At 50.1% G+C, this 27,663-nt stretch overlaps 3 protein-coding genes across 34 annotated transcripts in view; 1 reads left to right on the top strand and 2 right to left on the bottom strand.

The window, feature by feature from the left end:
- CYREN (cell cycle regulator of NHEJ) lies at positions 1 to 23,039 on the top strand. Of its 8 annotated transcripts, XR_013353297.1 has the most exons (8): positions 19 to 328; positions 997 to 1,231; positions 1,993 to 2,068; positions 6,343 to 6,459; positions 6,620 to 6,954; positions 8,982 to 10,449; positions 10,740 to 15,183; positions 20,088 to 23,039. XR_013353297.1 is itself a non-coding variant. In XM_077850036.1 (5 exons), the coding sequence occupies exons 2-5, from the start codon at positions 1,125 to 1,127 to the stop codon at positions 6,827 to 6,829; spliced, it is 510 nt and encodes a 169-aa protein (XP_077706162.1). In that variant the 5' UTR covers positions 19 to 328; positions 997 to 1,124; the 3' UTR covers positions 6,830 to 7,709. The 8 variants fall into 8 exon arrangements, 4 of the variants coding, with proteins under 4 accessions (XP_077706159.1, XP_077706162.1, XP_077706160.1 ...); XR_013353296.1 differs by lacking the exons at positions 8,982 to 10,449; positions 10,740 to 15,183; positions 20,088 to 23,039 and adding exons at positions 2,581 to 2,703; positions 2,934 to 3,166 and having other exon boundaries at positions 40 to 328; positions 6,855 to 7,709; XR_013353295.1 differs by lacking the exons at positions 8,982 to 10,449; positions 10,740 to 15,183; positions 20,088 to 23,039 and adding exons at positions 2,581 to 2,703; positions 2,934 to 3,166 and having other exon boundaries at positions 41 to 328; positions 6,620 to 6,757.
- Positions 3,732 to 20,156, bottom strand: TMEM140 (transmembrane protein 140). Of its 7 annotated transcripts, XM_077850025.1 has the most exons (4): positions 20,018 to 20,156; positions 19,806 to 19,895; positions 5,737 to 5,781; positions 3,732 to 5,202 (listed from the first exon to the last, which is right to left on the bottom strand). In XM_077850025.1, exons 1-4 carry the CDS (start codon positions 20,069 to 20,071, stop codon positions 4,612 to 4,614), a joined length of 780 nt encoding a protein of 259 aa, XP_077706151.1. In that variant the 5' UTR covers positions 20,072 to 20,156; the 3' UTR covers positions 3,732 to 4,611. The 7 variants fall into 7 exon arrangements, with proteins under 7 accessions (XP_077706151.1, XP_077706153.1, XP_077706155.1 ...); XM_077850027.1 differs by lacking the exon at positions 5,737 to 5,781; XM_077850029.1 differs by lacking the exons at positions 19,806 to 19,895; positions 20,018 to 20,156 and adding an exon at positions 15,653 to 15,790 and having other exon boundaries at positions 5,635 to 5,781.
- Positions 16,889 to 27,663, bottom strand: part of AGBL3 (AGBL carboxypeptidase 3) — a 65,320-nt gene continuing 54,545 nt past the window's right edge. For 18 of the 19 annotated variants that reach the window (XM_077850001.1, XM_077850007.1, XM_077850003.1 and 15 more), the window contains 2 exons: positions 19,806 to 27,129; positions 16,889 to 17,073 (listed from right to left, as the gene is read on the bottom strand). In XM_077850001.1, the coding sequence (XP_077706127.1) occupies positions 26,706 to 27,129 (424 nt within the window). In that variant the 3' untranslated portion in view covers positions 16,889 to 17,073; positions 19,806 to 26,705. The remainder of the gene's footprint in view (positions 17,074 to 19,805; positions 27,130 to 27,663) is intronic. The other variant, XM_077849999.1, reaches the window with a different exon arrangement.

The following is a 27,663-nucleotide window of genomic DNA, read 5'->3' as shown; positions in this document are numbered from 1 at the left end:
GGAGCGCGCGGTCCCCCGAGCCTGGCCCTGCACCCCCCGCCCCCCCTCCGCCCGCCCGCCGCCCGGTGGAGGTGGAGGTGGAGGTGCCCGTGCCCGCGCGTCCCCTCCGCTCCCGGCTCCGGCTCGGCGGGCGGCGCGGGTCCGCGGGGATCGGGGCCGGGCTCGCTCCGCCTCTGCCCCTGGAGCCCGGGCGGGGCGGCGGCCGCTGACCGGCGGGGTGAGGCCGGGGCGAGGCCGGGTGAGCGGCTGCGGGGCCCCGCTGGCTGCGCCCAACCTCCTTGCGACCTTGCGCACTTCGCAGCCCCTGACGGGGTACCCCGCCTTCCAGGTGAGCGATAAACGACGACTGGGAGAGGGCTCCCGGCCTGTCTCGGCTGACCTCTGCCCCAGTGAGGTCCTGGGCGGAGCCCTGGGCTGCGGGGGGAGGGCGAGCCTCGGACCTCGGACCTCGAGAGCCCAGGGCGGGGACTGAGTCTGGGCGGGGCGGGGGGGCCGGGCTTGGGGGTGCCCCGAGGCCACGCCAGGCCTCCCCAGGCCCCACCCCCTTCCCCGGCCCTCCTCCCTCCTCCTCCCCGCCGCCCTGCCCCTGTCCCCGCCCCCTCTGGTCCCTGCCACCCCTCCCCCATCCCTTTTGCCCCTCCCCCATCCCTGCCCCTCTCCCGGATCCCTGTCCTCCTCCCCATCCCTGCTGCCGGCTAGAATCTGGCCTGTCAGATGAATCTTTTGGATTAAGGGAGTGTGGGTGAATTAAAGTGGTCCTGGGGTTCCCTGTAACTGCACCAAGGTCGAGGAAATGACGGGTCTGGAGTTGGGGAGGTGAGGGAGAGAGGATGGAAGATACTTTAAGGGTGGGGCAGGCTGGGCACCCCGGGTACAGCCAGCATCTGGGCCCTGCTCTTTGCCCAGCTAACCTCTGGCCTGTCCTGACCAGTAATTACAGTTGATGGCTGGGAGTACTCTGACTTACTAGAATTCACTAAACTTTGTTCTTTGTAGGAATTAAGGTATGACTCCTATGCAGGACAAACCTGGAATTCCTGGTGTGATGAGAATGGGGTTTGCTGTCCTGATTTAGAAAAGCAAGTCGTTAAGCCTAGGCTCTGACTTCAGGAAAGAAAAGAGAAATGGAAGCTGTAAAATCCGGGGATAAGAAGAGGGTCCTTCCCGCATGGATGACAACCCAGGAGACCCCCAAGCCAAAGAGGGCAGTGCAGGGAGCTGCTGCAGCAAGGTGGGGCAACTTCTGGTTGGGGACCTGGGGAAACAGGAGGAGGGAGGTTTTGTGGGCATCACACTTGCTGGGGCTGAACCTTCCGGTGCTGGGGGAGCAGGAGGTGGTGGGTGTTCCAGGGTCCCAGGCCCCAGCTGCCTCCGCAGGGTGCTGGTGCAGCTCCCCGGCCAGGCCTCAGGTGTCAGCTCCCAGGCAGCGCTCCCCTTCTGGCTAATGCACAGTAGCCAAACTCTCAGACACCAGTTGTCCAAGGTGCCGGTGTCTTCATTTGCAACAAGCATTGTGACCTGACCGTTAAGTGGTCAAGTTCAGTGGACCAGGGGCCAGTCTGCCTGCAGGAAGATCAGGAACAGATGAGCAGCAGTCGCTGGAGCAGCATGAAATCAGCTGAATGATGGTGGTTTGGGGGAGTCCTCAGGCCACCAGGGAGGGAGCGTCCCTGCATCCTCCTAGGCCCGGCACTCAGTGCTCCCCTCCCTGGCTCTTCTTACTGACCCACCTCCCTTCAGACCTTCTGGGTCCTGCTTTATAGTGGCCACGGGTGTAGGTGGGTTTTGGTCATGACTCGGCCTGATAACCTGTCATCTGACCTGCTGGAGTCCGTTGTGTGGGGGCAGGGACTCCAAGGAGTGGCCCTCATGCCCTGTTCCAGTGGCGGCAGGTGGGAGGGCCCCGGGCTGGGACTCTTGCTCTCCTTCTCTTCCCCCTTGTGAGACCTGAGACCCGCCTGTCCCCATCTGAGCACCATGCCTTCCTTTCAGACTGCCTGCAATGAGGACTGCGTACTGCATGAGCGAGGCCGAGATGGTAGACGTTGCTCTGGGGATCCTGATTGAGGTAAAGTCCACTGTGGCTCTTAGTCATGATCAGAAACTGCGCTGGGCCCTCGGTTAATGGCACCAAAAGAGACGCCCTGCGTTCTCAGGTGGCCTCGGGGAACCCCGTCCCCTGTCATCCCATGTCTTCCACCTGTCCCGTGTCTAGCACATCTCTCACGGTCCCACTCCCCTTGACCTCTCCCTGTGTGAGATGTGACTCAGTGTTTGGGCGGGACACCTGGGGCGGGAGTGGCCGTGGGAGGGAGGGCAGCTGTCCCTGGCGTGACTGGGCTGGTAGCTGGAGGCGATGGGGAGCCTTTAGATGCTTATGTTCTTGGCGGGGTCTCAGTTGGGTGAGGTGACTCCTTATCCGAATGCCCCCACCCAGGTCTTCTGGCTCCTGAAGCAAATAGGGGTTGTATCACCGTAGCATTGTGTGTATGTTGACTGGGTACTTCTGTATATATTGGCTCACTGAATCCTTGCTGTCACCTGGCGATGGTTATTTCAGATATTATCCCCATTTTACAGATAAAGGAATTGAGGCCCAGGCCTTTTCCCATAGTGACACAGCCAGCAAGTGACAGAGCCAAGGCCCGCACTCAAGTTTTGTGTCCTGTGCTCCTTCCTGTCACCCCTGCATTTCCAGATATGGTTTTCCTAGTGTTCTTTTCCACCCTGGTATTCCTCAGAGGCAGGGAGGGGAGGGGATGGGGAGGCTCTGATTTAGGAGCGCCGCTTGACCTGGTCACTTGACCTGGTCACACGCTGGCTTCACAGTGGCTTCTGCACACGCTCTGCTTCACCGACGATGGATAAACCCGCACGTTCCTTCGGGAAACAACGCAATGTCTGTTTTCCCTGTTGTCTCTTCTACTCCACAGGCCCGGAAACAGGAAGAGCCCTGGGAGTCAGCGACTCCGGCTGGTGCTGATAAGCCAGAGCTGTTCCCAGCCCGCTTAGCGTGGGCCCCGAGTTCCCCTGGGAGTAGAAGTGAGGATGAGGACAATGGGAAGGAGGCCCCTACTCAGGGCCTCAGCCCCCAGCAGGGACCCGCGGGGCCTGACTCTGCATGCCGCTCGAGCCCTGACCAGGACGAGGATGAGGACATGCTGAAGTACGTCAGGGAAATATTTTTCAGCTAAAGGATACACTTCACAGGACTTTCTGCTGGGGCCTGAGGGAAGCCGGCTGCCTGGCCCTGCCTGCCGGGGCCTCCCTCCCCCGACCTCCTTGGAAGGCAGGCCCCGGATGCTCTGAGCCCTGGGCGCTGTCCTGTTGGGATGCGCTTCCCCTGGACTCTCTGTACTGCGCCTCCTCCACCTGGAGGGTCAGCCCCAGGGAAAAGGCAGACATGGGGTCAAACCCACTGGAACCAAGGGGTTAACTTACTAATTTTGAAAGGAGGGAGAGTATGGTGGTGAAGTTCACTGGAATTCCTACCGCTTAAGGAGGAGGCCTATTTTAGACCTAGTTTCCATGACTCGAGCGGCCCTGGAGGCAGCTGCCCACCCGGTGCCACTATGCTCTGCTCTGCCTGGGGCCCTGACTGGAAGGCCTCCTGCCTCCGGCCCGCATCCCCACCTCCTTCCCTGGCTGGCTCCACCTCGGTCCCTGGGCAGTCGTGAAGCCCGAGTGGGGCTGCAGCCCACGGGAAACTCTTAAGGACGAGACACCCAGAGTCCATATTTCTGTCTTTATTCAGTGTGGCTTTTGACAGGCGTGGGACGAGGCAGTCCTTTGCTGTGCGGGGTCGTCAATGCGCTGCGTGGAGAAATACAAACAGTTCCCCAAGGCCGAGATTGTGTTTCTGTCCTTTCCAGTTCTGGGTGGAGAAGGGAAGGGATGCGGCTTCGGTGTGCACTGGGACTGTTCTGCTTGCCTGGGTCACGTGCTAGGAGGGAGTTGCCCCCCGACCCCCTGATTTGTCTGGTTTCAGGTCCAGGAGACCCTCAAAGCCACCAAGGCCTCAATTTGTGCCCATGGCTTCTGTCTTGAGTGAATCCCTCAAGGGGTCACCCCTGGGCCCATCCCATGACACCCACCATGGAGAGGGGGAGCTTGCTCACCAGGGCCCAAGGGAGACGCCTAGGCGCTCTTGGCCCTCTCTCTTGTTCTCTCTCTCTCTCAGAATGTTCCCCATTTGTAGCCATGAATCCTCACTGGGTTCCACTTTGACATTTGGCAGATTATCCTGGAAATCAGGCCTTGTGACAGGAATCTCCTGTCATTCTGAGGATGACGTAAGAAGGCCTGCTCAGATCAGTGCATTGAAGCAGGAGTTCTTGTGACCGTGAGCTACGCGGGTTTGGGGTGTCCTTGCGAGCCCTAGAAGCCCCGTAGGACGGACAACCCTGCACTCAGGTTGTCCTGCCATTGCTGCCTCCTGGCTTTCTTGACCTGGGGTACCCCACCTTCACCCTGGAGGGGCCCCGTCTGCTAGAGCTTGAGATCGGCATTTGCTATGAAACAGGCTGAGAAGACATACGAGCCCCTCGGTTTTCTGGCACCTTCTCTGAGCGAGGTTCAGACTGAACTCTGGCAATCATGTTTTTGACAGAACTAGCAGCTGTCAAGCTTGCTCTTGTCCTCTGCCCTCCGAGGGAACACAACCGTGGCCATCAGCAGGAGGACGAGCAAGGCCTGGGCAGCACCCAGAGCCAGGAACCCAGGCCCCAGGAGGGAGAGCCTGACCCACTTCCATGTATAGGCGAGGAAGAGGCCCAGGCCACTGGCCAGCAGCGCAGACGCCATGGCCAGGAAGCCCACCGCCAGCTGCCATTCTCCGTCGTTACCGTTGCACCAGGCCAGGAACAGAGGCAGGGGGACAAAGAGAGAGAAGACCAGGGCCCCATATGCACCCAGCCTGGCCAGGGCCAGGCCGGCCCGTGGCACGCCCAGGGCCTCCAGCTCGGGGAACTGGTGACACTGGAGGGAGCCGGTGCCCTCGTTCCACAGGCAGAAGTTGTAGAAGCCGATTCTGAGGTTGGGCAAGTCCGTGAGGTTGCCGGCCTTCCAGAGGAGAGCGTAGAACAGCAGCGAGATGACCACCACCGTGACTAACATGATGCCCAGGAAGAGCAGCTGGTTGCCCCGCCTGGGCCTCGGGAGGGCCATTTTCTCCTGCCCTGTGGTCCGCTGCCTCCTGGGGACCTGCGGGAAGTCACATCAGTGAGTGCCCGGGCTCTCCCCCAGCCTCCTCACAAGCTCAGGTTCTCCCTTCTGGAATTCCAGGAGCATGTGGACCGCCCTCCCAGGCACAGGGAGCAGGGAGTCCAGGAAAGTTAGGCCTCCACTGCCTAGCCCGGGGCAGATGGGGGTGCCTGTGGCTGACCCCTGCCCTCTGAACAAAGGCCTCGCTGCCCTTTCCACCGCAGGCCCCTGCAAACGTCCGTGAGGAAGTCTCTCAGGTCCTTCCGAGGATGGGCTTGTCAGGGGTGAAGGATGGGCTTGTCAGGGGTCCCTGGGGGCCAGGAGCTGGGGGACGGCCGAAGGCACAGGGGTCCCCAGTTCTCAGGGCCACAGCCATGCCACCCGGGGGCTGTGAGAACCACCGTCAATGGGACCCAGGCAGTCAAATCAGACCTTCTAGGGTTGGGGCCAGGCCCTGGTGGTTCTAGAAGCTCAGAAGCTCATGCTCACAGGAGCTGGGGTTGAGGAGCTCTGCAGACTGCTCTCTCAGCTCACCTGCCCTGCTCTGGGAGTCAGGACTCGCTGAAGACAAGACGCCACCTGGTCATGAAATCACACAGTCATACTCACTACTTTCTTAAGTGTCTGTGACATTTTCTCCCCCTGAGGACAACGGTAATTATCGGGATCTCGGAAAATAATTTTTAAAAGAAAAAATACAAAAAAAGAGACTCTTATCCCACCACATACATAAAACCACTATTAATTCCCTACCGGTAGTTTTTTCCTACGTGCTGATGTTTTTGTTAAATAATTATAGGGTTGACCGCAACGATTTTCTCACTGAATATTCTGAAACTTTCTCAAAGCTGTTAAATGGTCTTTAAAAACATTAATGGCCGCATTATAGCTCATGAGCACATGATTGACTGGTTTCCGTTCTTCACCATTATAAACGACAGTCCCGTCCTATGGTTCTGACTGCCTTAGGCCAGGTGTCCACGAGTACGGTCACTGAGTCCAAGGTAGAAATATTTTTTTAGTGATTTTACTGCATATTGCCCAATTGGTCTGCAGAAAACTTAACTGTAGCCCCTCTCATATAGCATACACCTTCCTCATCAAACCTGAAAAATCTTTTCACTCCATTTTTACTCCTAGGACTTCCCTAAATTGGCCTCTACAACAGTCGTCTGCATATTTGTAAAATATGGAGTAAAACAGCCACCGACCTGGAGTGCTCAGGAACTCCCGGCTGCCAGCCTCACTAGACACCAGGTGCAGGGGACAAAATCTAGAGTGGTGTCCTGGCGTGGGGTGAGCGGGGGGGAGGCTGCCTCGGAAGGGACCCTGGGAAGGAGCAGCCCCCTCCCTGTCCCTCAGCTGCCTGGAAGGAAGGGGCGTCTGGCCACATCCCTCATTTGTTCTGCACAAACAGAAAATGCCCAGGCGGGGAAGAAGAACACTCGTGAGGGGGCAGGATGTGAGCCGCCGGGGCCACCAAGCCAGAGGCCGCAGATGGCAGGGGACAGCTCCCGAGGCTGGCAAGCCCATGGCGTGGCTGGGAGACCCACCCTTGCTTCATAGCTGGACAGCTTTGGATTGTCCTCCCCTGGTGGCAGGGACAGGGGAGCAGCCTGGGGCCTAACAGGGCCACTGGTTTCATTCACAAGGAACTGTCAACCTGGTCACCGCCCAGAGACCGCACCTCCTAACACCATCACACAGAGGACAATCCTTCACCCTTCAGCAGGTGGCTCTTCAGAGACCTGAGTAAGTGCAAACAATGAGATTTCTCAGTAACTCCTTAGGCAGAGAGCTGGGGACGCTGCCTGGGGGCCAGGCCGGAGCCCCCTTAGGAGGTTTCGGATTCATGAGGATGTGGACACATGGGGACGCAGGCTGCGACGACCAGGGCCCACGGCTTCTTCAGGGGAGCTGGGCAGGGAGGCCCTGCAGTGGAAGTGTGAGGGGCCTGTCCCCCCCGCCCCCTTCACTGCCCCCTTTGGAGGCCTGAATTAATGAAACCCAGGAGGCCTGAGGTTCTTGGAGCGCTGGTGCTGCACCGCAAGGCCTCCCAGGTCCTCAGGGGTCTTCAGTGTTCCCCGGGCCCCGCAGGGAGGGGTTTGTATGGTTCTGCATATTTAACCAACACATGTAAGAACCTGTATCTGTGGTTTTTAGTGGATTTAGGTATCAGGGTGTGGAACAGGTTTCCAGGCTGGAACCCCCTTTTGAACAAGGGTTTGATAGGAAACGAGGTTTGACTAGCCTCCGCTGTAAATAAATAAAAATTAAAAAAAAAAAAATCTTTAAAAAAACGGGATCCCTGGGTGGCGCAGCGGTTTGGTGCCTGCCTTTGGCCCAGGGCGCGATCCTGGAGACCCGGGATCGAGTCCCGCGTCGGGCTCCCGGTGCATGGAACCTGCTTCTCCCTCTGCCTGTGTCTCTGCCTCTCTCTCTCTCTCTCTGTGTGTGTGACTATCGTAAATAAATAAAAATCGTAAAATCGTAAAAAAAAAAAAAAATCTTTGACTAGCCTCCGCTGCTTATGCCCAACCGAGCAGGAGCGGGGCTGGCTTCCTAGGAACGCTCCCTCTCATCGCCCCTGTTCCAAGCCTATTCCACCTGGGTTCCAAAACTTGCTATTATTAAGCACTTTTGACTTGAAGACAGAGCCCCCCCACCCCCACCCCATGCAAAAGGCTTGGGGCCCCAGAGGGGGGATGGTGGCAGCTGCCTCTGGGCCTCTGGCCAAGGCTCCCTCCAAGGCTCCCTCTGCGGGATCCTGGCCTTTGGGGTTTTCTCTCTTTCTCCCAGCTGCCCTTTGGGAGGTCTTCAGTGGAGGCTGCACTAAAGAAAGATGGAGCTGGGAAGCCCGGGAGCGGGGAGCGGCGCAGGGGGAGGAGGAGGTCGCCCCTAGTGTCCCTTTTCCCTGGTCCTTACAGGCATAGAGTTCAGGACCAGCTCCTGGGGTCTGGAGCTTACAGTCAAGGCCACCTGGCGCCACGTGCACCTGCTCCCTGTGCTGCACCCCTGCTCTGTTCAGCCGCGAGGTGCGGGCGGCTCCATCCCTGAGCCTGCTCCCCAGCCCACCCACTGTGGGGTCCCACCTGCTGTCTGCCTCCAATGCTGCTGACCTCCCCCAACCCCCTCTGCCATCTACCTTATCCCCAGGATGGTGCCTGAGACACACTAGGAACTTTTTTTGAATGAGCTTGGGAGGGAGGGAGGGAGGGAGGGAGGGAAGGAAGGAAATGCCCCGTGGCATCCTGTAGTCCCTCCCCGCTCCTTGTCACACACCCACCCTGACAAGCCAGCAAAGCTGTGGCTGCGGACCCCTGGAGAGACTTGGGACCAGCGGACAGGGCTGGAGGCCAGTCATGGCTCCTTTGTCTAAACGTTTGGAAGCAAACGGGTGTTTGGCTGGAAAGCCCCATGGCGCGCTTCTCTGCTGCCCTCAGGGCCTGGCCCTGGCTCTTGTGGCTTTGAACAATCCTAGTAATCCCGTTCCACTGGGAGCTTTCCAATCCTTGGGACGGTAACTGGGAAGGCTGTTCAATCGCTGCTGCTATTTTTTAGCTGAACTTTTTTTCCGGTTTATAATAAAGCAGTAGATGCTGATTGTAAAAAAACAACAGCAACAACAACAAAAAACAGAAAAATTTGTGAATGACTAAAAATCATCTATAACTTTGGGTGGCGGTAGGAATCACCACTGCGGACATCACACTTCCTTCCATGGCGTTGTTTGACGCAGCGGGGCTCACAGAAGTCTGTGTTTGCATCCCACTCCGCAGGTGCCCAATGCACGCGGTCCGCTGTCCGACCTTATTCGGCAAGACTAGAAGTAACTGCGCTGGACATTGTGGATCCTCATTTCTTGCTGGATGTTGTGGATCCTCATTTCTTGCCACTGACTTGCTTCTCAGGATGCCTGAGGGGCCCTCACACTGCCCGGTCACGGAATCCCAGGGCACTTTCCACGCTGTCCTAGTACGCTTGTTCCCCTGCTCGCTGCCTCCCTCTGTGACCCTCGCACGCATGCATCCATCACACGCCCATGCACGAGTTCTCGTCCATCACTGTGCAGATCACGGCCTTCCTTCCATGCTACCCTTTCCTCATGTCCCAGTGACTGGGACTCCCACAAAACCCCCTTCTCCTCTACTCCGTTTTCTGTAAGAACAATATAGGAACTGTGACCTAAAGATTTGTTCATAGTTAGAGCTTTTAAGTTTCATATGTGATTGACAAATTGGTTAGAATTATTCTATGAAATCAAGACAAGTACGTTCAGCCAGAAGTATATTCAAAGAAACTCAAAACTAGCACTTATGCTTGAACTTATTAAAATGTTATGTTGGCTGGCAAAAAAAAAAAAACAAAACAAAAACAAGCCAACCCCCCCCCCCACCCCGCATCGGTCCATTCTTTTCAGTTTGTTCTTCCTGCCCTGGGTCTGATGATATCCAGCACCCAGAGGGGCTCCAGAGCCTGGGCTTGGGTCTCTTGCCAGGTGCCTCATTCATCCGTGCATGCCCGTCACGTGCCGTGCCCCGCGGTGGCCTCGCAGAGCACCCCTGCACCTCTTTAGGCCAGACGGTGGCTCCTCCACCAGACATGGGGCTTCTAGTCCCCTTGGAACGTGTTGCCGAGCTCCGTGTGCAGCCCTGGTTAGCACCTCAACCTTAACAGGCCCAGCAGCCAGCACCCCTGGGGCCCCCTTCCCGATCTCTCTCCACAGCTCTCCACCTACCGTCCTTAGCCTTTCCTTGTCCCCCCTCACTCGCCCCAGTGAGGTGGAGGCAAGGAATTTGATCCGCTGCCCATTCCTAGGTGTCTGTGGCCAGCTGGCCGTTTATCTACTAGAAATCTATCTTTTACTGCTCTGGCCCCGGCACCAGGCACCCGGTAGGCACTCAAGGTCTCTTCAGTGACACGTGGATGACCGGATGGATGTTGCCAATGGCATACAGACTTGCTCAGACTCCTCCCCGTGTTTTATTTTTTTCCCCACCTACATCTCTGTCCTGGTGGTCGTCCTCCTTCTGGCCCCTCATTCTTCCATGTGATGGGAGCCCTCTACAAGATGCTCCTTTCTCGGATGTGTCAGCTGAGCCGCACAGTGAGAGCACACGAGGTACGGGGCCCTTGGAGGCCAAGGGCTCGGCCACGAGCTGTCGCCACCAGGGCCTACAGGGCTGCCTGGTGGAGGCCGGATTGTATCATTTTGGTGTTGGAACAGAAGCTTGGAAGAGAAAACAGGTGGGTCCCTAGGTTGCTGTCAGTTCTAAGTTCACCTCTGGGGGCCTTTTCATTAATGGCTTCGGAAAGCTGGAGGGGGCAGCAGTGGGAGAGCAGGAGGGCGAGCTTCAGGAATTCTCTGGGCAGTGGAAGGCCTTGAGCACCAGCTCTAACCGGATCGCAGGCTCATTCATAGTTGACACCAGGCCATACGTAGCCCTCCTGGGCGTTCCCTGAGAGCCGGGCCTGGGCTGGGCCTGTACTAGGTGCCGCCTCATTAGGTTCTTAGGGTTCTCATCTCTGTTTTCCAGAAGAGCACACAGGGAAGGTCCCCAAGCCCCCGTGGCCAGTGGACAGTGACACCCGTCCGGCAGGAGGCCGTAACAATTAGGGACCTGTGTCCATGGAGCCGCCAGCAGGCCTGCCAGGCACTGCCATCCGGAGACATGTGGAATCGGGGCTCTGGGTTCAAGTCCCAGGTCTGCCCTTCACCTGCTGCGGTCCTTCACTTCCCAGGGCCCGGCATTGTCAGCGTAAAGCGAGTCCACTGGAACCGGTTCTGGAGGCGTCCTAGGAACTGAGTGAGATGATGGTGTGTGGTCCGGGGAGCGTTATCTAGGAAGCACTAGCTCCGTCACTGTCATCACCGAGAGGAAACTGGAAGTCAGAGAAGGGAAGGCCAGGGCTGGGGCCGTGGGGTCCGCATGGGCCTCGGAGTCGGCCCCCTACCCCCTCGCCCCTGCATCCCTTCTGGAAGGCGCCACGGGCCTGTGCCTGGGGTGGGAGCAGGAATCCTGTCCCTACGTGGGATTGGGGTGAAAAGGAAAGTGGGGGCAGGCGGAGGAAGGGGGCTGGGAGTGCAGCAGGAGCAGAGAGAGGGGGAGGACCTGCAGGGGGAATAGAGCCAGAGGACCGGTGGGACAGGGTTGGGCGGGCTGAGCACTGTGTGGTGAGCAGAGGCTGCGGCCGGGTTCCTCTCCCTGGCCGGACACAGGAGCAGTGTGGTCATGGTCTGGGTGTGGCTCTGACACAAATAAAAGGGAAGAAGAAGGGGAAATGTGTCATATTTCCTTTTGCTGAAATATGAGCCCGGGTTCCTACTGTTCAGAGGGGGTGGGGGCAGCGCCCGGGTTCCAGGCCCCAGGCCAGCCTCCCACGCCCGGCTGATTTGACTTACTCAATTCTGCACGTAAACAAAAGCAGCTTCACTGGCAGAAACACTAGGACACCACGAGGCTGCCCCTCCGCCCCGTAGGGTCAAAATCATGGGCCCCTAGAGCCCCGTGACACCGAGAGGGCCCATCTCAGTGGCTCTGTTGATGTTCATTTGCTTTCCGCTCATTTGTTTTGCCAGGTACCAGCCCTCACAAGCAGGTGATCCAGCTACAGGCGGGGCTGGAAAATAATTCAGAGGGAGACACGGTTCTTCTCCCTGAGTCCATGCCTGCACCTTGGACCCCTTCCATCTGGTCCTTGTGGTGGGGCTCCCCTGCTAGTCTAGTCGGCGGGAGGCCGAGGTTGGGGTTCACAGGACCCGATGCACAGTCTGGAGGCAAGTAGTCCTGGAGACTAGGGCTGCTCATGGTCCTCCTGCCCAGCCCTCTCCCCGACTCCCCAGGGAGAGTCACACCCCCCTCCTACTGAGGAGGCGGGGGGGGGGGGGGGGTTTCCACCTTCTGACCCCATTAATGGCACCTTCTGGATGGTTCCCTCTGCTGTAGGCCTTCTGGAATCTGGCAATCGGGGCAAACCAGGGGCCTGGCTTCACGGAGCCTGCCTTCTCGTTGGGGAGACCAACGCCAATGGTATACTTTTAAAAAGATAATTGTGATTTTTAAAAACGATGTGGGAAGGAAATAAACAGGATGAAGTAAAGGAGAGAAGGTGACAGGAGGAAGGCATTCGTCTCCCTCAGTGGATCAGGGAAGGCCTGCACGTGGAGGAGACGTTGGGTTTGAGGCCTGAGGGGTGAGAAAGAGCCACCCTGAATGGGGCCAGGGGCAGAGCCTTCCAGGAAGAGATAGCAGTTGTCATAAACATGCGGTTGGGAGAGGAGCTGATTTCCAGGACCGGGGTGGCTGCAGCCCCATGACTGAGATGAGGCCTGGCGGGTGAGTGGACCCAGGTCACTGAGGGCCTTGTAGGTCAGGGTGAAAGGTGCGGAGTATAATCTTCTGAGTGTCCCGTTAACGCCTGTCCCTGTGCACACAGGGAGCTGGGCTCCCAGGCAGCAGGCTGAGGGCACAGGCTGGGCAGAGGCCCGGGGTGACCTCACTCCCATGCTGCCAACTAGCCCTGCGGGAAGCACCAAGGCCTCCCTGAATGGAGGTAGCTGCACCCAAGAGGAGGAGGAGGTAGAGAGGAACAGTCACTAAGACCTAGATCTTAAATTTTGCAAGAGGTTTGTAGACAGTTGGCTGGAGAGATGGTCCAGGTTCCCAGGAACCTGACCTCTATCCTCACACAGGAGCACACGGTTGCTCTGTGGTGAGTTTGTAATGCATCCAAAAGGGCTCCAAGATGCACCCAAGTAACTCCAAGAAAGCAAATCCTGCCAAATGGCGTCATGATGCTGTGTGGCCTCCCCCTCCAGCCTTCGGGGCCAGTATTTGGGAAGCTCAGGAAACGTCAGTCTCAGGGCTGGCGTGGGCTGTTCCTTCCCGCCCTCTGCCCGGTTAGCACCCCCACCCCCCTACTGCTGCCACCCGCACGGAAGGTGGCTCTCCTCACAAAAGCGCTGGGCATCTCGGGATCACCTCCCAAAGTCTGTTGAAGTCTAGGTTTGGGCTGACAAACCGAATTCCCTGTGGACTGCCACCACACGTGGGGCTGCATGGGGCCCGGCCCAAGGCCTGGTTCCCTGCCTGCACAGCACCCGTCAAGCTCAGTTGCTAAAGAGAACGTGCTGTCCATGTATTCGACGATTAAATTTGCAGGTATTTGTCACACTTATTAAATCACTTGAAAATATACCATTCTGAGGCCGACAGCAGGCCAGAGTCACTGAACTAAAGTAATACAGATCCCAGGTAGATTCCTAGAAAAGATGGGGGAAACTGGGCCCAAACCTCCAGAATGGTAGTAATCCGCCCCCCGACCCGGGGTACTAGGATGGACAGCTCAAGAGTAGATCTCAGAAAAGCCACACATAGTTCATAACTATGCTAACTTCATAGTTAATATGTGATAAAAGTGGCATTCTAGTCCAGTGGAAGGTTTTCCATTAACCCATGCGAAAGCAATCGATGAGCTAACTGAAAACAAAACTAGTTTAAGTCCTCCTCTCACGCCACATACCAAAGTAAATTTCACGTGAATCCAAGCGTGAAATGTGAACTGAGGATAGAAAGGAAAGATCTGGAAAAAAATCAAGATCTGACTTGCAAACAGGAAAAGAGCACTTTGAACTTAAGAGCAAACTGAAGTCACAAAAAAGTTGTACAGATTTAACTGCTTAGAAAGATACATTTCCATATAGCAAAGGCAATATAATAAAGTTACAAGTCGGTGAGTGTGGCAAGTATCTGCAATAAACATGAAGTGATCCATATTACTAATACACCTGCTGTTCATACAAATAGATAAGGAAAACATTAACCCCCATAGAAATGGAGAAAGATGTGAAGACGTTTCAGAAGAGGTCCGCCAAAGTAGGTACCTTTTACCAGATGTGTGGGAGCTTCCCTCCACCGAGCGATTCTCTGTGACACTAGCTGGTGTCCTATTTACCTGAATTCTGATACTAACCACTCGAAGAGAGTGCCAGGTCCCAAGGGCAAAGGGCTTAGTCCCAAGAGAGCCACCTCCCCACCTCCAGAGGCCCTTCATGACCTGGCTCGAAGGATGACATCACTGGGCGTGGGTGACTAAATGTCCAGCCGGCCTGCCTCCCCACGGGTTGTGGGGTGAGGCTCTAGGAAGTTCCCCTCTAATCCCAAGGTGGCCTCCCCTGGTGACCAAACCCCATCTGCAGGGACTTGTCAAAATTCAGCTCATCAACCTAAATCCAGATATGGCTGAAAGGAGTTTGTTGCGACTATTATCACTTAGGAAATTCCAAGGGTTTGGGGAGCTCCGTGCCAAGAAGAGAAAGGCCAAATACATAACCTTCTTGCACAAATCACTAGATCTCATGAGCTAACATGAAAAAAGTCTATACCTTTGGTAATATAAGGGAAGATATGCCAAGTCAAATAACCTCTGAGTTTTCCTATCAAACTGCAGGCGAAAGTGGCTGACAGCAGGTGTGGGAAGCCGGCGTGTTCCTATGGTCACGGTCACGGGGGAAGGGGGGGAGAGGAGTGGCACAAATGGTGGTCAAACACTCATGCAAGCTTTCCAGGAGGCCATCTGGCAATACGCACAGAAGCCCCTCAACACCGTCCTATCTTGTTGGCCTACTCATTCCACTTAGGAGTTCACGGAGATGCAATCCATGATGATGTACAGGAATGCGCAGCACAGAATTGGGCAAAAGGTGTGAAGGAACTTGAGTGCCTGCCACCGGGAGGCCACTACGGCAGGTCAAGGCGATGGGAGTCTTGCAGACTCTAGGAAGGCCGGGGCTAGAACCGCCCTAGGTGGCAGGACTGGAGAAAGAGCCGAAGGAAGCATAGTCAAGCCTCGGCGGGAGGCCGTGACACCCATCCCCGGGGGGTGGCACCATGGACAGTTGTTCTCTTTCTGCGTGAGAAATAGTTCCAGAATCACGTGTTTCTGTAAAAGTGAAACGCAGCAAACAGCCTTCACGATGAGGTAAGATACGGCAGGCGAGGCTGCGGAGGACGCCGGCAGGGAATAGGGGCGGGCGGGATCCGGGGTCGTCCTACCTGCTGCAGCTGGCCCGGCCCGGGGCCTGGGGAGGGATGGAGCGGGGACGAGATACTGCGAGGTGCACAGTAGCTGTGCGCGCGCGCGTGTGTGCGCGTGTGTGCGCGTGTGTGCGCGTGTGTGCGCGTGTGTGCGCGTGCGCGCGCGTTCTTCCCCGAGGGAGCCCCTGGTTTCGCAGGTGAGTCAGTCTAATGGAAGTCCTCGAGGCAACAGAAGCAGCAGCCGAGCTCGAATGGGGGGCGCGTCCAGTACCTGGAGAGGCTCTGGGCCGGGGCGCCGGGCCCCGCCAGCTGCCCCGCCTCGGACGGCCCGTGGCGCTGCTGCGGGGGCTGCGGGGGCGCCCGGCGCCCGGGGGGGGGGCGAGGGGCGGAGCGGCCGCGGGGCCGGTACTTACGCTCCGAAGAGGCCGGGCGGGGTCGGGTCTCCGCGTCCTCCCGGTCGGGTCGGGGCCGCGCTCCCGGGGGCGGCGGGGGGCCGGTGCCCCGCGGGAGCTCGGGCGGTGGAGCCGGAGCTCGGGTGCCGCCGCTGCCCCCGCCCCCCGCTGATTTCACTTTCATTTCCCCGCTGCCGGGGGCTCGTGACTTCGCAGAGGAGGGGCCGTCCTGAGCCTGCCGCTGAGCCGGACGCCCGCCCCGCGCCCCGCTGCACCTGCTCGGCCCCCGCCGCCCCCGCCGCCCCCCCCGCCCCCGCGGAAACCCGCCCAGACCTGCGGCCACGGGCTTCCCCGGGCCGGCACCCCGACCTCGAGGTGGGCGCGGGGCCGCTGCTGGGGGGCTCCCCTCCCGTCCCCGCGGGCTTCCTGGCGCACGGGAGCGGCTGCGAGGTCCAGGCGGGAGCAGAGCTGGCTCAGGGCGCCGAACCAGAGCCCCCCACCTCCCCAGGCCATTTCTTCCCGCGTGCAGTTCTTCTGAACCCAGACCCTAGAAAGCCGAGGTCTGCTAGGAGAGAGGCCCTGGGGTCAGGCCTCCCTGCTACAGGCGAGCAAAGTGGCTCACCGAGCTGAGCATCGGCATTGGAGTCCCACCTGTGAAACGGAAACTGCCTACCCGCCCTGGCTGTTGTGCAAACTGGAGATACTGTGCGGGTGCCGAGTGCTGGGTGCCGAGTGCTGGGTGCCAGGGCTGGGTGCACAGTGATGGCCCCCGTGAAGATTAAAAGCAGGATTTCTAAATACTTAGTGATACTGCCCTTCAAGGCAGAGACAAAATTAACTTTCTGGCACATCTAGATAAAATAGTTCCTGTGAAAATGGAGTGCCGGTGAGCACAGTGATGTAGTCTACAAGAGACGGAAAAACATTTTTAAAAATGTGTTTGAATATAACGCCCATAGTTTCCAAAGAATCCAACAGTTCTCTGGAGTTCCTTATGAAAAGCCGCAATCGCAAGCTCTCCCTTCTCCTCCAGAGGCAAATAGTTGCACCTGTTTGAGCGGGATCCCTTAGGTCAGTTCTCAAAATTAACCTGCTTGTATCCGGCCCTCCCGGTTTTCCAGTTTCAGGCATAATCTATTGACTCTCAACTGTAACAGATGAAGACTTAATTTCTTCTCCCAGACTCCATGTGCCTCAAACGGGTCTTATCTTCCTCCTCCTTCCAAACTGGGTATATGAAGATTTTGTTTATTCATATTTTTAAAGATTTATTTATTTATTTATGATAGAGAAGCAGAGAGAGAAGCGGGCTGCATGCTGGGAGCCTGACGTGGGACTCGATCCTGGGACTCCAGGGTCGCACACTGGGCCAAAGGCAGGTGCTAAACCGCTGAGCCACCCAGGGATCCCCTGAAGATTTTGTTTAAATCAGTATTCAAGGTCTGCAAATATAACACACAGTAGGGGAACCACGTAAAAAATTGTGACTTTTTTTTTTCCTTCCCCATGTAACTGTTAATCTTCCCTGAAGATGATAATTGCCTTAATTCGTTTGCTTGGACTTCTATGTACTTAACACCAATCCAACCTGCAAATTAACTGAATAAAGTCCAAGGACATTTAAGTGTTGAATACATGAACAAATCAGAAATTACAAATTTCAGAAAATTACAAAATAAGAAACAAATGGTTGTAACTTGCAAGTCCCTTAATCTATGAATTTAGAACTGATAAAAATACTGATAGGTTTAACTCTGATGTCTTTACTGTTCCAGTTTTTCATTGTGTTAAAACTAATATTACCAATAAAGTTTCTTGGGTAAATATTAAGCTACTTTTACAGATTTCTAATGATATATTGAAATAATCTCCACCCCCTCCCTCAAATAGCCTGCCTGGTTTTATAAACTGTCAATGATGGTTTAAATAATAGTAAAGATGCAATATTTACATCCTTTCATTCTAGGGGACTCAATGAAAGAAAAATAATGTATCATAATTAAGTTAAACCCACCTATATTTAAAAAATGCTCTCAGGAGTTATAATTCTATTAAACATCAATTAAGAGCAAACAAAAAATAGCAGCAATTAAAGTGTTCAACACAGGTAAATCTAAATTGCTTTTTTAATGTTTTTTTTTCAGCTGTACTCTGACAAATCTTGCATATATTTAAAGTATATAACATAATTTAATATACATATACATTGTGGAATGATTACTACAAGTTAGTTAATATATCCATCACTTGACTTATTTTTTGCGGGGTGGTAACACTTGAGATCTACTTTTTAAGCAAACTGACAGATTAAGAAAATGTGATTCTATATTATATAGTCTATATCCTTATATATATTGGGATATCACTCAGCCATGAGAAAGAAATCCTGCTTTTGCAATAACATGGATGAAACTGGAGGACATTATACCAAATGAAATAAATCAGACACAGATTAATACTGCAGGATCTCATGTATGAAATCTAAAAAAAAAAAATCAAACCCACAATAACATAGAATATAGCTGAGTTTATCAGAGGCTGGGTTGAGGGGAAAAAGGGGAGATTTGATCAAATGATATAGTCTTTCAGTTTATAAGATGATTCTGGAGACTAATGGACAGCATGGTGATTATAGATAATAGTTATGTATTGTGGACTTGAAATCTAAATTACTTTTGAAGAGAAAAAAAGCAGATGTCCTGCCGTGGGTGTGGATGTTCAGGGGTCAGCTGCATTGATGTCTGAGTTAGACCTGCATGTGACCCGGGGTCCCTGTGAATTCATGGCCTAACTGTCCTCTTTTCCTTTGGGAAAAAGGGGGAGTTGCCATCATCTGAGGGATTTTCTCTAAAGAGTAGGTAAACTTACCACCTGAGCACAGAGATTTTATGGGCTCCTTGGAAGGGTTTCAATCCCTCTTTGAGCATATATGTTCATTTATTTATTTGTTTATTCATTTGAGAGAGTGCGTGTTTGCGCACAGGAGTAAGTGGAGGAGGCGCAGAGGGAGAGGGAGAAAGAGAATCTCGAGCAGATTCCCCACTGAATGCGAAGCCTGCCACAGGGCTCGATCCCACAATCCTGAGATCATGACCTGAACTGAAACCAAGAGTTAGATGCTTAATCAATTCAGCCACCCAGGTGCCAGGATCTTGTCTGTTCTTAAAGAACAGACGTTATCAGGGATCCCTGGGTGGCGCAGCGGTTTGGCGCCTGCCTTTGGCCCAGGGCGTGATCCTGGAGACCCAGGATCGAATCCCACGTCAGGCTCCCGGTGCATGGAGCCTGCTTCTCCCTCTGCCTATGTCTCTGCCCCTCTCTCTCTCTCTCTGTATGACTATCATAAATAAAATTTTAAAAAAAGTTAAAAAAAAAAAGAACAGATGTTATCACATAATAACATGGCAGTTTGGGGAGGTCACTCTTTGATTCATTTTTGAGAGGTCTCCTGGGTCCTCAAGTGAAGAGGTCATCCTATTCACATTTCTCTTAAGTGCTGCCAAACAGAGTTTGTACCTTCAGAGGACTGGCCTCTATGAGAGGTGACTCAAGAGATCCACAGCCTTGTATAAACTCATTTAATCTTTTCACTGACATAACAATGTTCTTCAACTAGGACACAAGAGCATTTGGCTAGCTCTTTCATATTCCTTAAAGTATGGTGGCTTCTTATTAAAAATTTTTAAAAAATCAGAGCAGCGTATACTGAAGGGAAACCCCAAAGGGCTTGGTCTCAAGTAGTCAGATACTACCACCGGAGCCCTGCTCTAGGACCAAGCTGGAAAGATATTTTTGTGGTAGTCCAGAGATGCTCATGGCTGCAGGGCCACTGAAGCTTGTTGCTTGTTATTGGTGTCCGGTGGACCACAACTATCTGCTTGGAACCCTGTGGAGTATTCTATTTCTAAAACAGACTAGAGCCTTCCAACCCAAGCCAGACTAGCAGTAAAGCAGAGAAGGGAGGCCCGGTTGATTAAAATGCTACACCCCAACTTTGTTTGCTGCTACACACACACACAGACACACACAGTCCATTTTGTATTGTGCACTGAGGGAAATATAAAAACGCTAATCGCAGCTAGAGGAGACTAACCCACAAGCTCTGGCCACTGTAGGCCCCACCTGACACTATGCAAAACCTAGAGGATCCAAGTAGCGGCACGCTATAACCTACCTCCTCGGCATGCATGGGGAGACGTGTGTAGTACAGGACTCCTGGGCCCATATTCTGGGGTGAGCCTCCTTCTTCTGAGTTAGTTTCCTTCTGCAGGTTCGAAGCCAGATAATACTTGTCAAGGTCACAAGGATCTCCCTTCCCTGTAGGCTTGTGTGAGCCTGTGTCTGGTCAGTGCAGACAAGCTGGGTCGGAGGGGCGAAGGGACTCACCAGAGGGGTTGCTTCACTGTTAAGAATCCAGGAGAACTGCTCGTATCTTAACATTTCCTGTTTTTTTCAGTGGAGCTCTGCTGCAGTGGAGTCCAAGCGCTCTTGGTGAGGTGACTCATCGACCCAGGCTCCTTCTGTCACATGCTGCCATCGTCAGCGCAGAGTCATCTTAAGACCTGTGGTTACCTCTTTGGAGGAAGCATATTGTTCTCTCAGCTGAATTTGCCATCCTCTGTTTCCCTCTACAGAATCTCACTGTCCTAGTATCTCTCCAGCAGACTGAGGCCCAGAGCCGCTCTTGTCCATTACCCAGGACGCTGCCATGAGCAATTTTCTCCACACAGCCTTTAGCTCTAGGAGGAACAATCAGCAGAGACCGGTGGGGGGATCCTGCAGGTGCCAGAGTCTGGCCCACCTGTTATTGTGGAGAATAGAGGTGCTTGCCAGGCTTAAAGATGAGGGGTGAAGATGGCCAATGTTTAGTCAAGTGATAATTGTTTATAATTTATTTGAAACCAGGAAACAGGCTCTTGACTATAGAGAACAAGCTGAGGTTGCTGATGGGGAGGTGGGGCGTGGGTTAAATAGGTGATGGCCATTAAGGAGGGCACTTGTGATGAGCACTGGGTGTTTTTTTTTTTTAATATAAATTTATTTTTTTATTGGTGTTCAATTTGCCAGCATATAGAATAACACCCAGGGCTCATCCCGCCAAGTGCCCCCCTCAGCGCCCGTCACCCAGTCACCCCATCTCCCCACTCACCTCCCCTTCTGCTACCCCTTGTTCGTTTCCCAGAGTTAGGGGTCTCTCATGGGTTGTTTCATCATAGAAAGCCCTTTGCCTGAGCTAGATTGGTGACAACTTCAGGACCCCAGCTCCTCCAGACGTCACTGCTGCCCTGTATGGGGACTCAAAGATGATATAGAATCTGGGTCATGTTTGCCAAGAGGATGGTGTCACAGTAGATACTCAGCCCTCCTCTTTCATAGTGGCCTCGATTTTTTAAAGGATTTTTTAAAAAGGATTTTATTTATTTATTCATGAGAGACACAGAGAGAGGCAGAGACACAGGCAGAGGGAGACTCAGGCTCCCTGCAGGGAACCCCACGTGGGACTCGATACCTGAACCCCGGGATCACGCCCTGAGCCGAAGGCAGACGCTGAACTGCTGAGGCACCCAGGTGTCCCTAAAGGATTTTTTTTTTTAACCTAGAATTTCCGGTTGTCCGTTTCCTTTCAGTTTGCAATTCCATTTTCCTCTGGTTTCAATAGTTTCTGTAAAGAAATCAGATCCAATTCTTACAGTTTTTCACTTGTATGAAATGTAGCTTCCCCCCACCCTCTAGCTGCTGTTACAATTTTTCTTTTATCTTTGGTTTTTACCAGCTTGACTATGATGTGTTTAGGTATGGTTTTCTTTGTATTTATCCTGCTTAAACTCTGCTGAGCTTCACTTCAGCAGATTTCTTCAAATATTGCTTATCTCATTCTCTTTACTCTTCTCCTTCTGGAACTGTTACACATTAAGAGTTAGAGACTCCATATCCTGAGTGTCTCTTACCCTCTATTCTGGCCTTTTTTTTTTTTTTTTTTTTAAGTTTCTAAGTTTTATTCTAGATAGCTCCTGTTGACCAGTCTTAAAACTTATTTGGTCTTCTGTTCTTTCTAGCCTGTTGTTAAACCTATGTAATGAATGATTAATTTCAGATATAGTATGACAATTTGATTCTTTCTTAAAGCCTAATTCTCATTGGAAGAACAAAATTGTTAAAATGTCTTTGCTACCTACAGCAATCTATATGTTCAATGCGATCCCTATCAAAATATCATCAACTTATTTCACAGAGTTGGAACAAATAATCCTAAAATTTGTATGGAACCAGAAAAGACCCTGAATAACCAAAGGAATGTTGAAAAAGAAAACCAAAACCAGTGGCATCACAATTCCAGACTTCGAGCTCTGTAATCATCAAGACAATGTGGTACTGGCACAAAAACAGACACATAGATCAATATAGAACCCAGAAATGGATCCTCAGCTCTATGGTCAAGTAATCTCTGACAAAGCAGGAAAGACTATCCTTAAAAATGTCTCTTCAATAAACAGTGTTGGGAAAATTGGACAGCCACATGCAGAAGAGTGAAACCGTACTATTTCCTCACACCATACACAAAAATAGACTCAACATGGATGTAAGACCTATATGTGAGACAGGAATCCATCAAAATCCTAGAGGAGAACTCAGGCAGCAACCTTTATGACCTGACTACAGCAACTTCTTGCTGTAAGTAAGTTATTTGTATTACTAGCAACTTCTGCTAGACACATCTCCAAAAGCAAGGGAAACAAAGGCAAAAATGAACTATTGGGACTTCAACATAAGCAGCTTTTGCACAGCAATGGAAACAGTTGATGAAACAAAGTCAACTGACAGAATGGGAGAAGATATTTGCAAATGACTTATCAGACTCGATCACCAAAGAATAATCCAATCAAGAAATGGGCAGAAGACATGGGCAATAGCCGTTTCTCCAAAGAAGACATACTAACGGACAACAGACACATGAAAAAATGCTCAACATCACTCGGCTTCAAGGAAATATAAATCAAAACCATGATGAGATACCACCTCACACCTGTCAGAATGGCTAAATTAACAAGCCAGTAAATGACAGATGTTGGTGAGGATGCAGAGAAAAGGGAACCCTCATACACTATTGGTGGAAATGCATGCTGGTGCAGCCACTCCAAAAAACAAAAAGGAGGTTCCTCAAAAAGTTGAAAATAGAACTACCTTATGATTCAGCAATTGCACTACTAGGTATTTACCACAAAGATACACATTTAGTCATCCAAAGGGGCACCTGCATCCCAATGTTTATAGCAGCAATGTCCACAATAGCCAACTATGTAAAGAGCCCAAATGTCCATTGACAGATGAATGGATAAAGATTTGGTATAGAAATACAATGGAATACTATTAGCCATCAAAAAAAAAAAAAGAAAAAAGAAAAAAGAAATCTTGTCATTTGCAATGATGTGACAGGAACTAGAGGATATTATGCTAAGCAAAATAAATCAATCAGAGAAAGACAATTATCATATGATCTCATTTATATGTGGAACTAGGAAACAGGATCATAGAGGAAGAGAGGAAAAAATAAGACAAAATCAGAGAGGGAGACAAACCATAAGAGACTCTTAATCATAGGAAACAAACTCAGTGTTGCTGGAGGGGAGGGTGGGAGGACAAGGTACTGGGTGAGGGGCATTAAGCCTTAGGGCACATGATGTAATGAGCATTGGGTGTTATATAAGACTGATGAAATATTGACCTCTACCTCTGAAACCAATAATATGTTTAGTTTAAATAAAAATAAAGCCTAATGTTGTGTTGAAATGCTCCATGTTTTCATTGATTTTACCTTTAATGTCATGTAATTTTTGACATAATGGTCATTTGGAAGTCTTTTTCTGTTAACTCCATTTACTGAATTATCTCTGGGTCTGCTTCTGTCTGCTTTCTCTCTTGACTATTGGTCACTTTTTTTTTCCGATCTCCTAATTTTACATGACAGACAAGGTATTTTGATACATTGTAGAAGGGCTGGATTATGTTATCTTCAAAGAATGTTTAGTTTTTTTCTGGAAGAATTTGTATTACTAGCAGATTATCTTTATTTTAATCTTTGTTAGAGTGTTCTATTCCAATTTTGTCCTTAGTCCTAGGATATAGCCCTTGCTCCTATGCATGGTCTTTACTCACAGGACATGGTTTTTCTGGGGTTTCAATTCAATGTTGAGGATTTTCACCAAGGTCTCTATATTCTGGGTTGGAACTTCAGTGTCTGCCAGGACTCTTTTCTACTCTGTTTACCATACTCTTGCCTTTACATAAACATCTCAGGATATGGTCAAGAACCTGATGGGAACTTCTACATAGTTTAGGGGCTACTTTTCTGTGGTTCATTCTTTTTCAGTACTCTGCCTCCAAATTTCAGTTATAATAGCAGATTCAAATTCTGATCTTTATTTTTTCTGGCCAGTAAGATTGTTGGGTTCCACTTCTCAGAACAAGGGTTTGGAAAAAATGCCTCTAGAGAGAAAAGTGGGAGTGAATGTGGAGTTTATCCCATATATGCCTTCTCACAAGCATCGCCGTCCTGCGCTATTCACCATCTATTGCCTGAAATCAATTATTTTATGTAGATGATTTGGTTTTATAGAGGGTAGGTTAGTCCATTACCAGGTTTTTGATAACGGATGGAATTGGACACCTTCATTCATTTTTATAAATGGGTAGCAATACAAATGTCTTTTCATGACTTGATAGCTCATTTCTTTCTAGTGCTAAATAATCCATTGTCTGGATGCACCACAGTTTATTTGCCATTCCACTACTAAAGGGTATCTTGGTTTCTTTCAGGTTTTGGCACTTATGAATAGATCTGCTAATGACATCCACGTGCAAGTTTTTCTGTGGACATAGGTTTCAAATCCTTTATTCTGACCAAGGACTGTGACTGCTGGATCCTACACGAAGAGTATGTTTAGTTTTGTAAGAAACTGCCAAACTGTCTTTCAAAGTGGCCACGTCATTTTTAAATTCCATACTCGGAAATCATCCTCTCTGCTTCTATCTTCTGTTAGAATTGTAGAGATTTGGTGTAATGTCTTAAAATTTTTGTAGAATTCAGTCAACCCATTGGGGTCTGGTGATTTCCCTTTTGGCAACTTATTGATTCAATTTCTTTAGTTGACATATGCTTATTCAGCTAGTCTATTTCTTCTTGTATGAATTCTGGCAGGTTGTGTCTTTCAGAGAATTGGTCCGTTTCATATAGGTCAACCAATTTGTGGGTAGAGAGTTATTTGGAATATTCTTTTATTAACCTTTTAATGTCTATGGAATCAACACTGATGGTCTCTCTTTTATTTGATATTAATTTGTCTTCTTTTTTTTTCCTTAGTTAACACTGCCAGAAGTTTATACATTTTATTGACAATGACATTATAACTTATAATTATTCAACATTATAAACAAATGAACTATTAAGCCATGAAAAGATATGATGGAATTTACATGCATATTACTAGTGAAATATGCCAATCTGAAAAGGCTACACATATTGTGATTCCAACTATGTGATATTTTGGAGAAGGTTAAACTGTAGAGACAGTAACAAAGTGAGTTGCCAGGGCTTAGTGGGGAGAGAAAGAGGTATATGCAGAATATTTAGGGCAGTGAATATAAATAAAACTACTCTGTATGATACTTTAATGATGGATATATTTCATTAGACATTTGTCCAAATCCACAGAATGTACATTAAGAGTAAACTCTACTGTAAACTACGGGCTTTGAATGGTAAGGATGTATCAGTGTAAGTTCATTAGTTGTAACAAATGGTGGGCGATGGTGATAATGGGGAGGCTATGGATATGTGAGTGTCAAGGAGTTTATGGGAAATCTCTGTACTTTCTACTCAGTCTTGCTGTGAACCTTCTCTAAAAACTAAACTTTATTAAAACCCAAAATAAAACAAAACCAAAAACATGGCAGTTACTTTTTTAACACCACCCCAGTGAACTCTCCTTGAATCCTCTTTGGGGCTTCAATTGGAATTGTTGAGAGTAGACCACCCAACCTTAGATTTTCCCAGTTCCATCCTGCTACCATGGCCTAATTAGACTTGTAGCCTGTAACTTTGATGCGCCTCCTCCTCTACCTAATTCTCTCTCTGCTTAGCCTTATCCTATAATGGACACCACTGTTGACCTGTGACTCCTTTTCTCACTTATCACATCCATCTTGATTTGTTTGACTGACATACCAATTTCTCTGCAGTGTCTTTGAGGAATTCCATAATGGTGGAATTCTGGAATTCATTATGAATGACAGACTGTGAGATGCTCCATTTGCTTTCACATGAATAAATGGCTGCAGATGTACATTCAACAGCTCGAAAGCAAACTGCACATCTAATCTTTTACATTGTTGCTACATTTTGAAAAGTAAAATGACCCTTGTAAACCATAATTATGCATTTCAGTGCTATTTTGTGACACTTTTGTTCTGTGCAATGAACAGTATATAGCATTTTAATTGTTGAAGGTGTACAACTTAGCACTTTATGCACCATCTTATTCTGTAATTATTTTAGTCTTGTGTGTTTTATATACAATTAAACAGTAGTCTTCTAGTGGGGAGAAATGTCAAATGTCTTTTATATCATTGATAGTTTCTAGCACACTAAAGATAAAACAAATTCAAGAAAAGATGTTGGTTGACTGATTCATTAAGTTCCTACCAGGGATGTTAAAGTAATTGATAGTACGTATCATTCCGTCCTTGAGTTCTTAGTTGTTTGGTGTTCTATGTACAAGTTGTTTTGAGAGAATTCAAAAGTTCATAGATTTTTTCCATCTTGACAAAAATTAAATATAAATAAGTGATTTGAAATTTTCTGTATTTTCTCTGGATTTCTTTTTAAATCTCTGAAAGATGTTGCCACTAAAGAAGATGGGTTATCTAGAATTTGTAGTTTAGTATATGCATATGTAATGTGTAAGGGGAGAAATAGAGGGATGGGGAAGGCGTTTCTTTTTTCTCTTTTCCTCTTCTTTTTACTATGTAAGCATATGGTATTTTTCATCCACAGTTTTCAGAGCAGCATAAAGTTAAATTATTTGTCCGTTTGGAACTTCAAATAGAAGGTGCGTTGTCCATGATTCTTATTTGGTTGTTCATCCCTATTTTTAGTTGGATGTGGAGCTATTTGCATAGAGTTTTGCTTATTGGATTCTTCAGCTTGAAGATTCTTTTCTTTGATAATATCCACATCCTTTTTAAAATTTGAGGGAGTAGTCTCCTGTTTGAAGCTAAGAGGTTTCATGTCTTTAGTCTTTGTGGCCTTGATTTGAGAATGTTTTCTCTTCTTCTTGGGTGCTTTGAGCAGTGAAAGACTTTCAAATGACTTCTGGGACATAGACTGGAACCACTCCGGAGAGCTTACCATTAGATTTCTTTGGTTTATAAAAGGGTGATTTCTGGGTGCTATCCAGGATGTGCTGTATCTCCTTATATTTATGTAAGTAGCTGGCTTTAATCTAGGAAAGAAATGAAATACGTGAGTTTTTGTCATGTACTCTAGGTATTTGTAGTCCTTAGGTATCTGTCATAGTTTAAGTCATATTTTTAAATCCTTTGGTGAATTCATCTTCCTTTAGGACTTTTACCATTATTTCTATGAGAATGATCTAAGCCTTCAATTTCTAGACATGATTTTTCAGAAGTACCCCAATCCTGTACTTCTGAATGCCAAGAGTCTATGTTTATTGAGATACCCCCCAGTTTCCTGATACAATGGCCACTCTGGGGCTCAGTGCCTTATCTATACACCTAGTTAAAGTAAATGTTCTCTAAAGTTCCACCTCTCTCTAAAAACCTACTTGTTTATTCTATAAAAATGTACTCAGTTACATGTTACACATTTTTTCTATAGTTAGTAAAAAAGATCAATATAAATCTAAGAGCTAGAAGTTGCATCTATTTCTTCTTCCTAGAAATGAAAAATCTCTCCAGTCACATTTTGATCTGCATAGTCCTTCTCAAGAATTTTTATCATTAACAGATGGAATGCC

Source organism: Canis aureus, chromosome 15, assembly GCF_053574225.1.
Source record: "Canis aureus isolate CA01 chromosome 15, VMU_Caureus_v.1.0, whole genome shotgun sequence".
NCBI lineage: Eukaryota > Metazoa > Chordata > Mammalia > Carnivora > Canidae > Canis > Canis aureus.
This window is presented reverse-complemented; position numbering and strand designations above follow the sequence as displayed.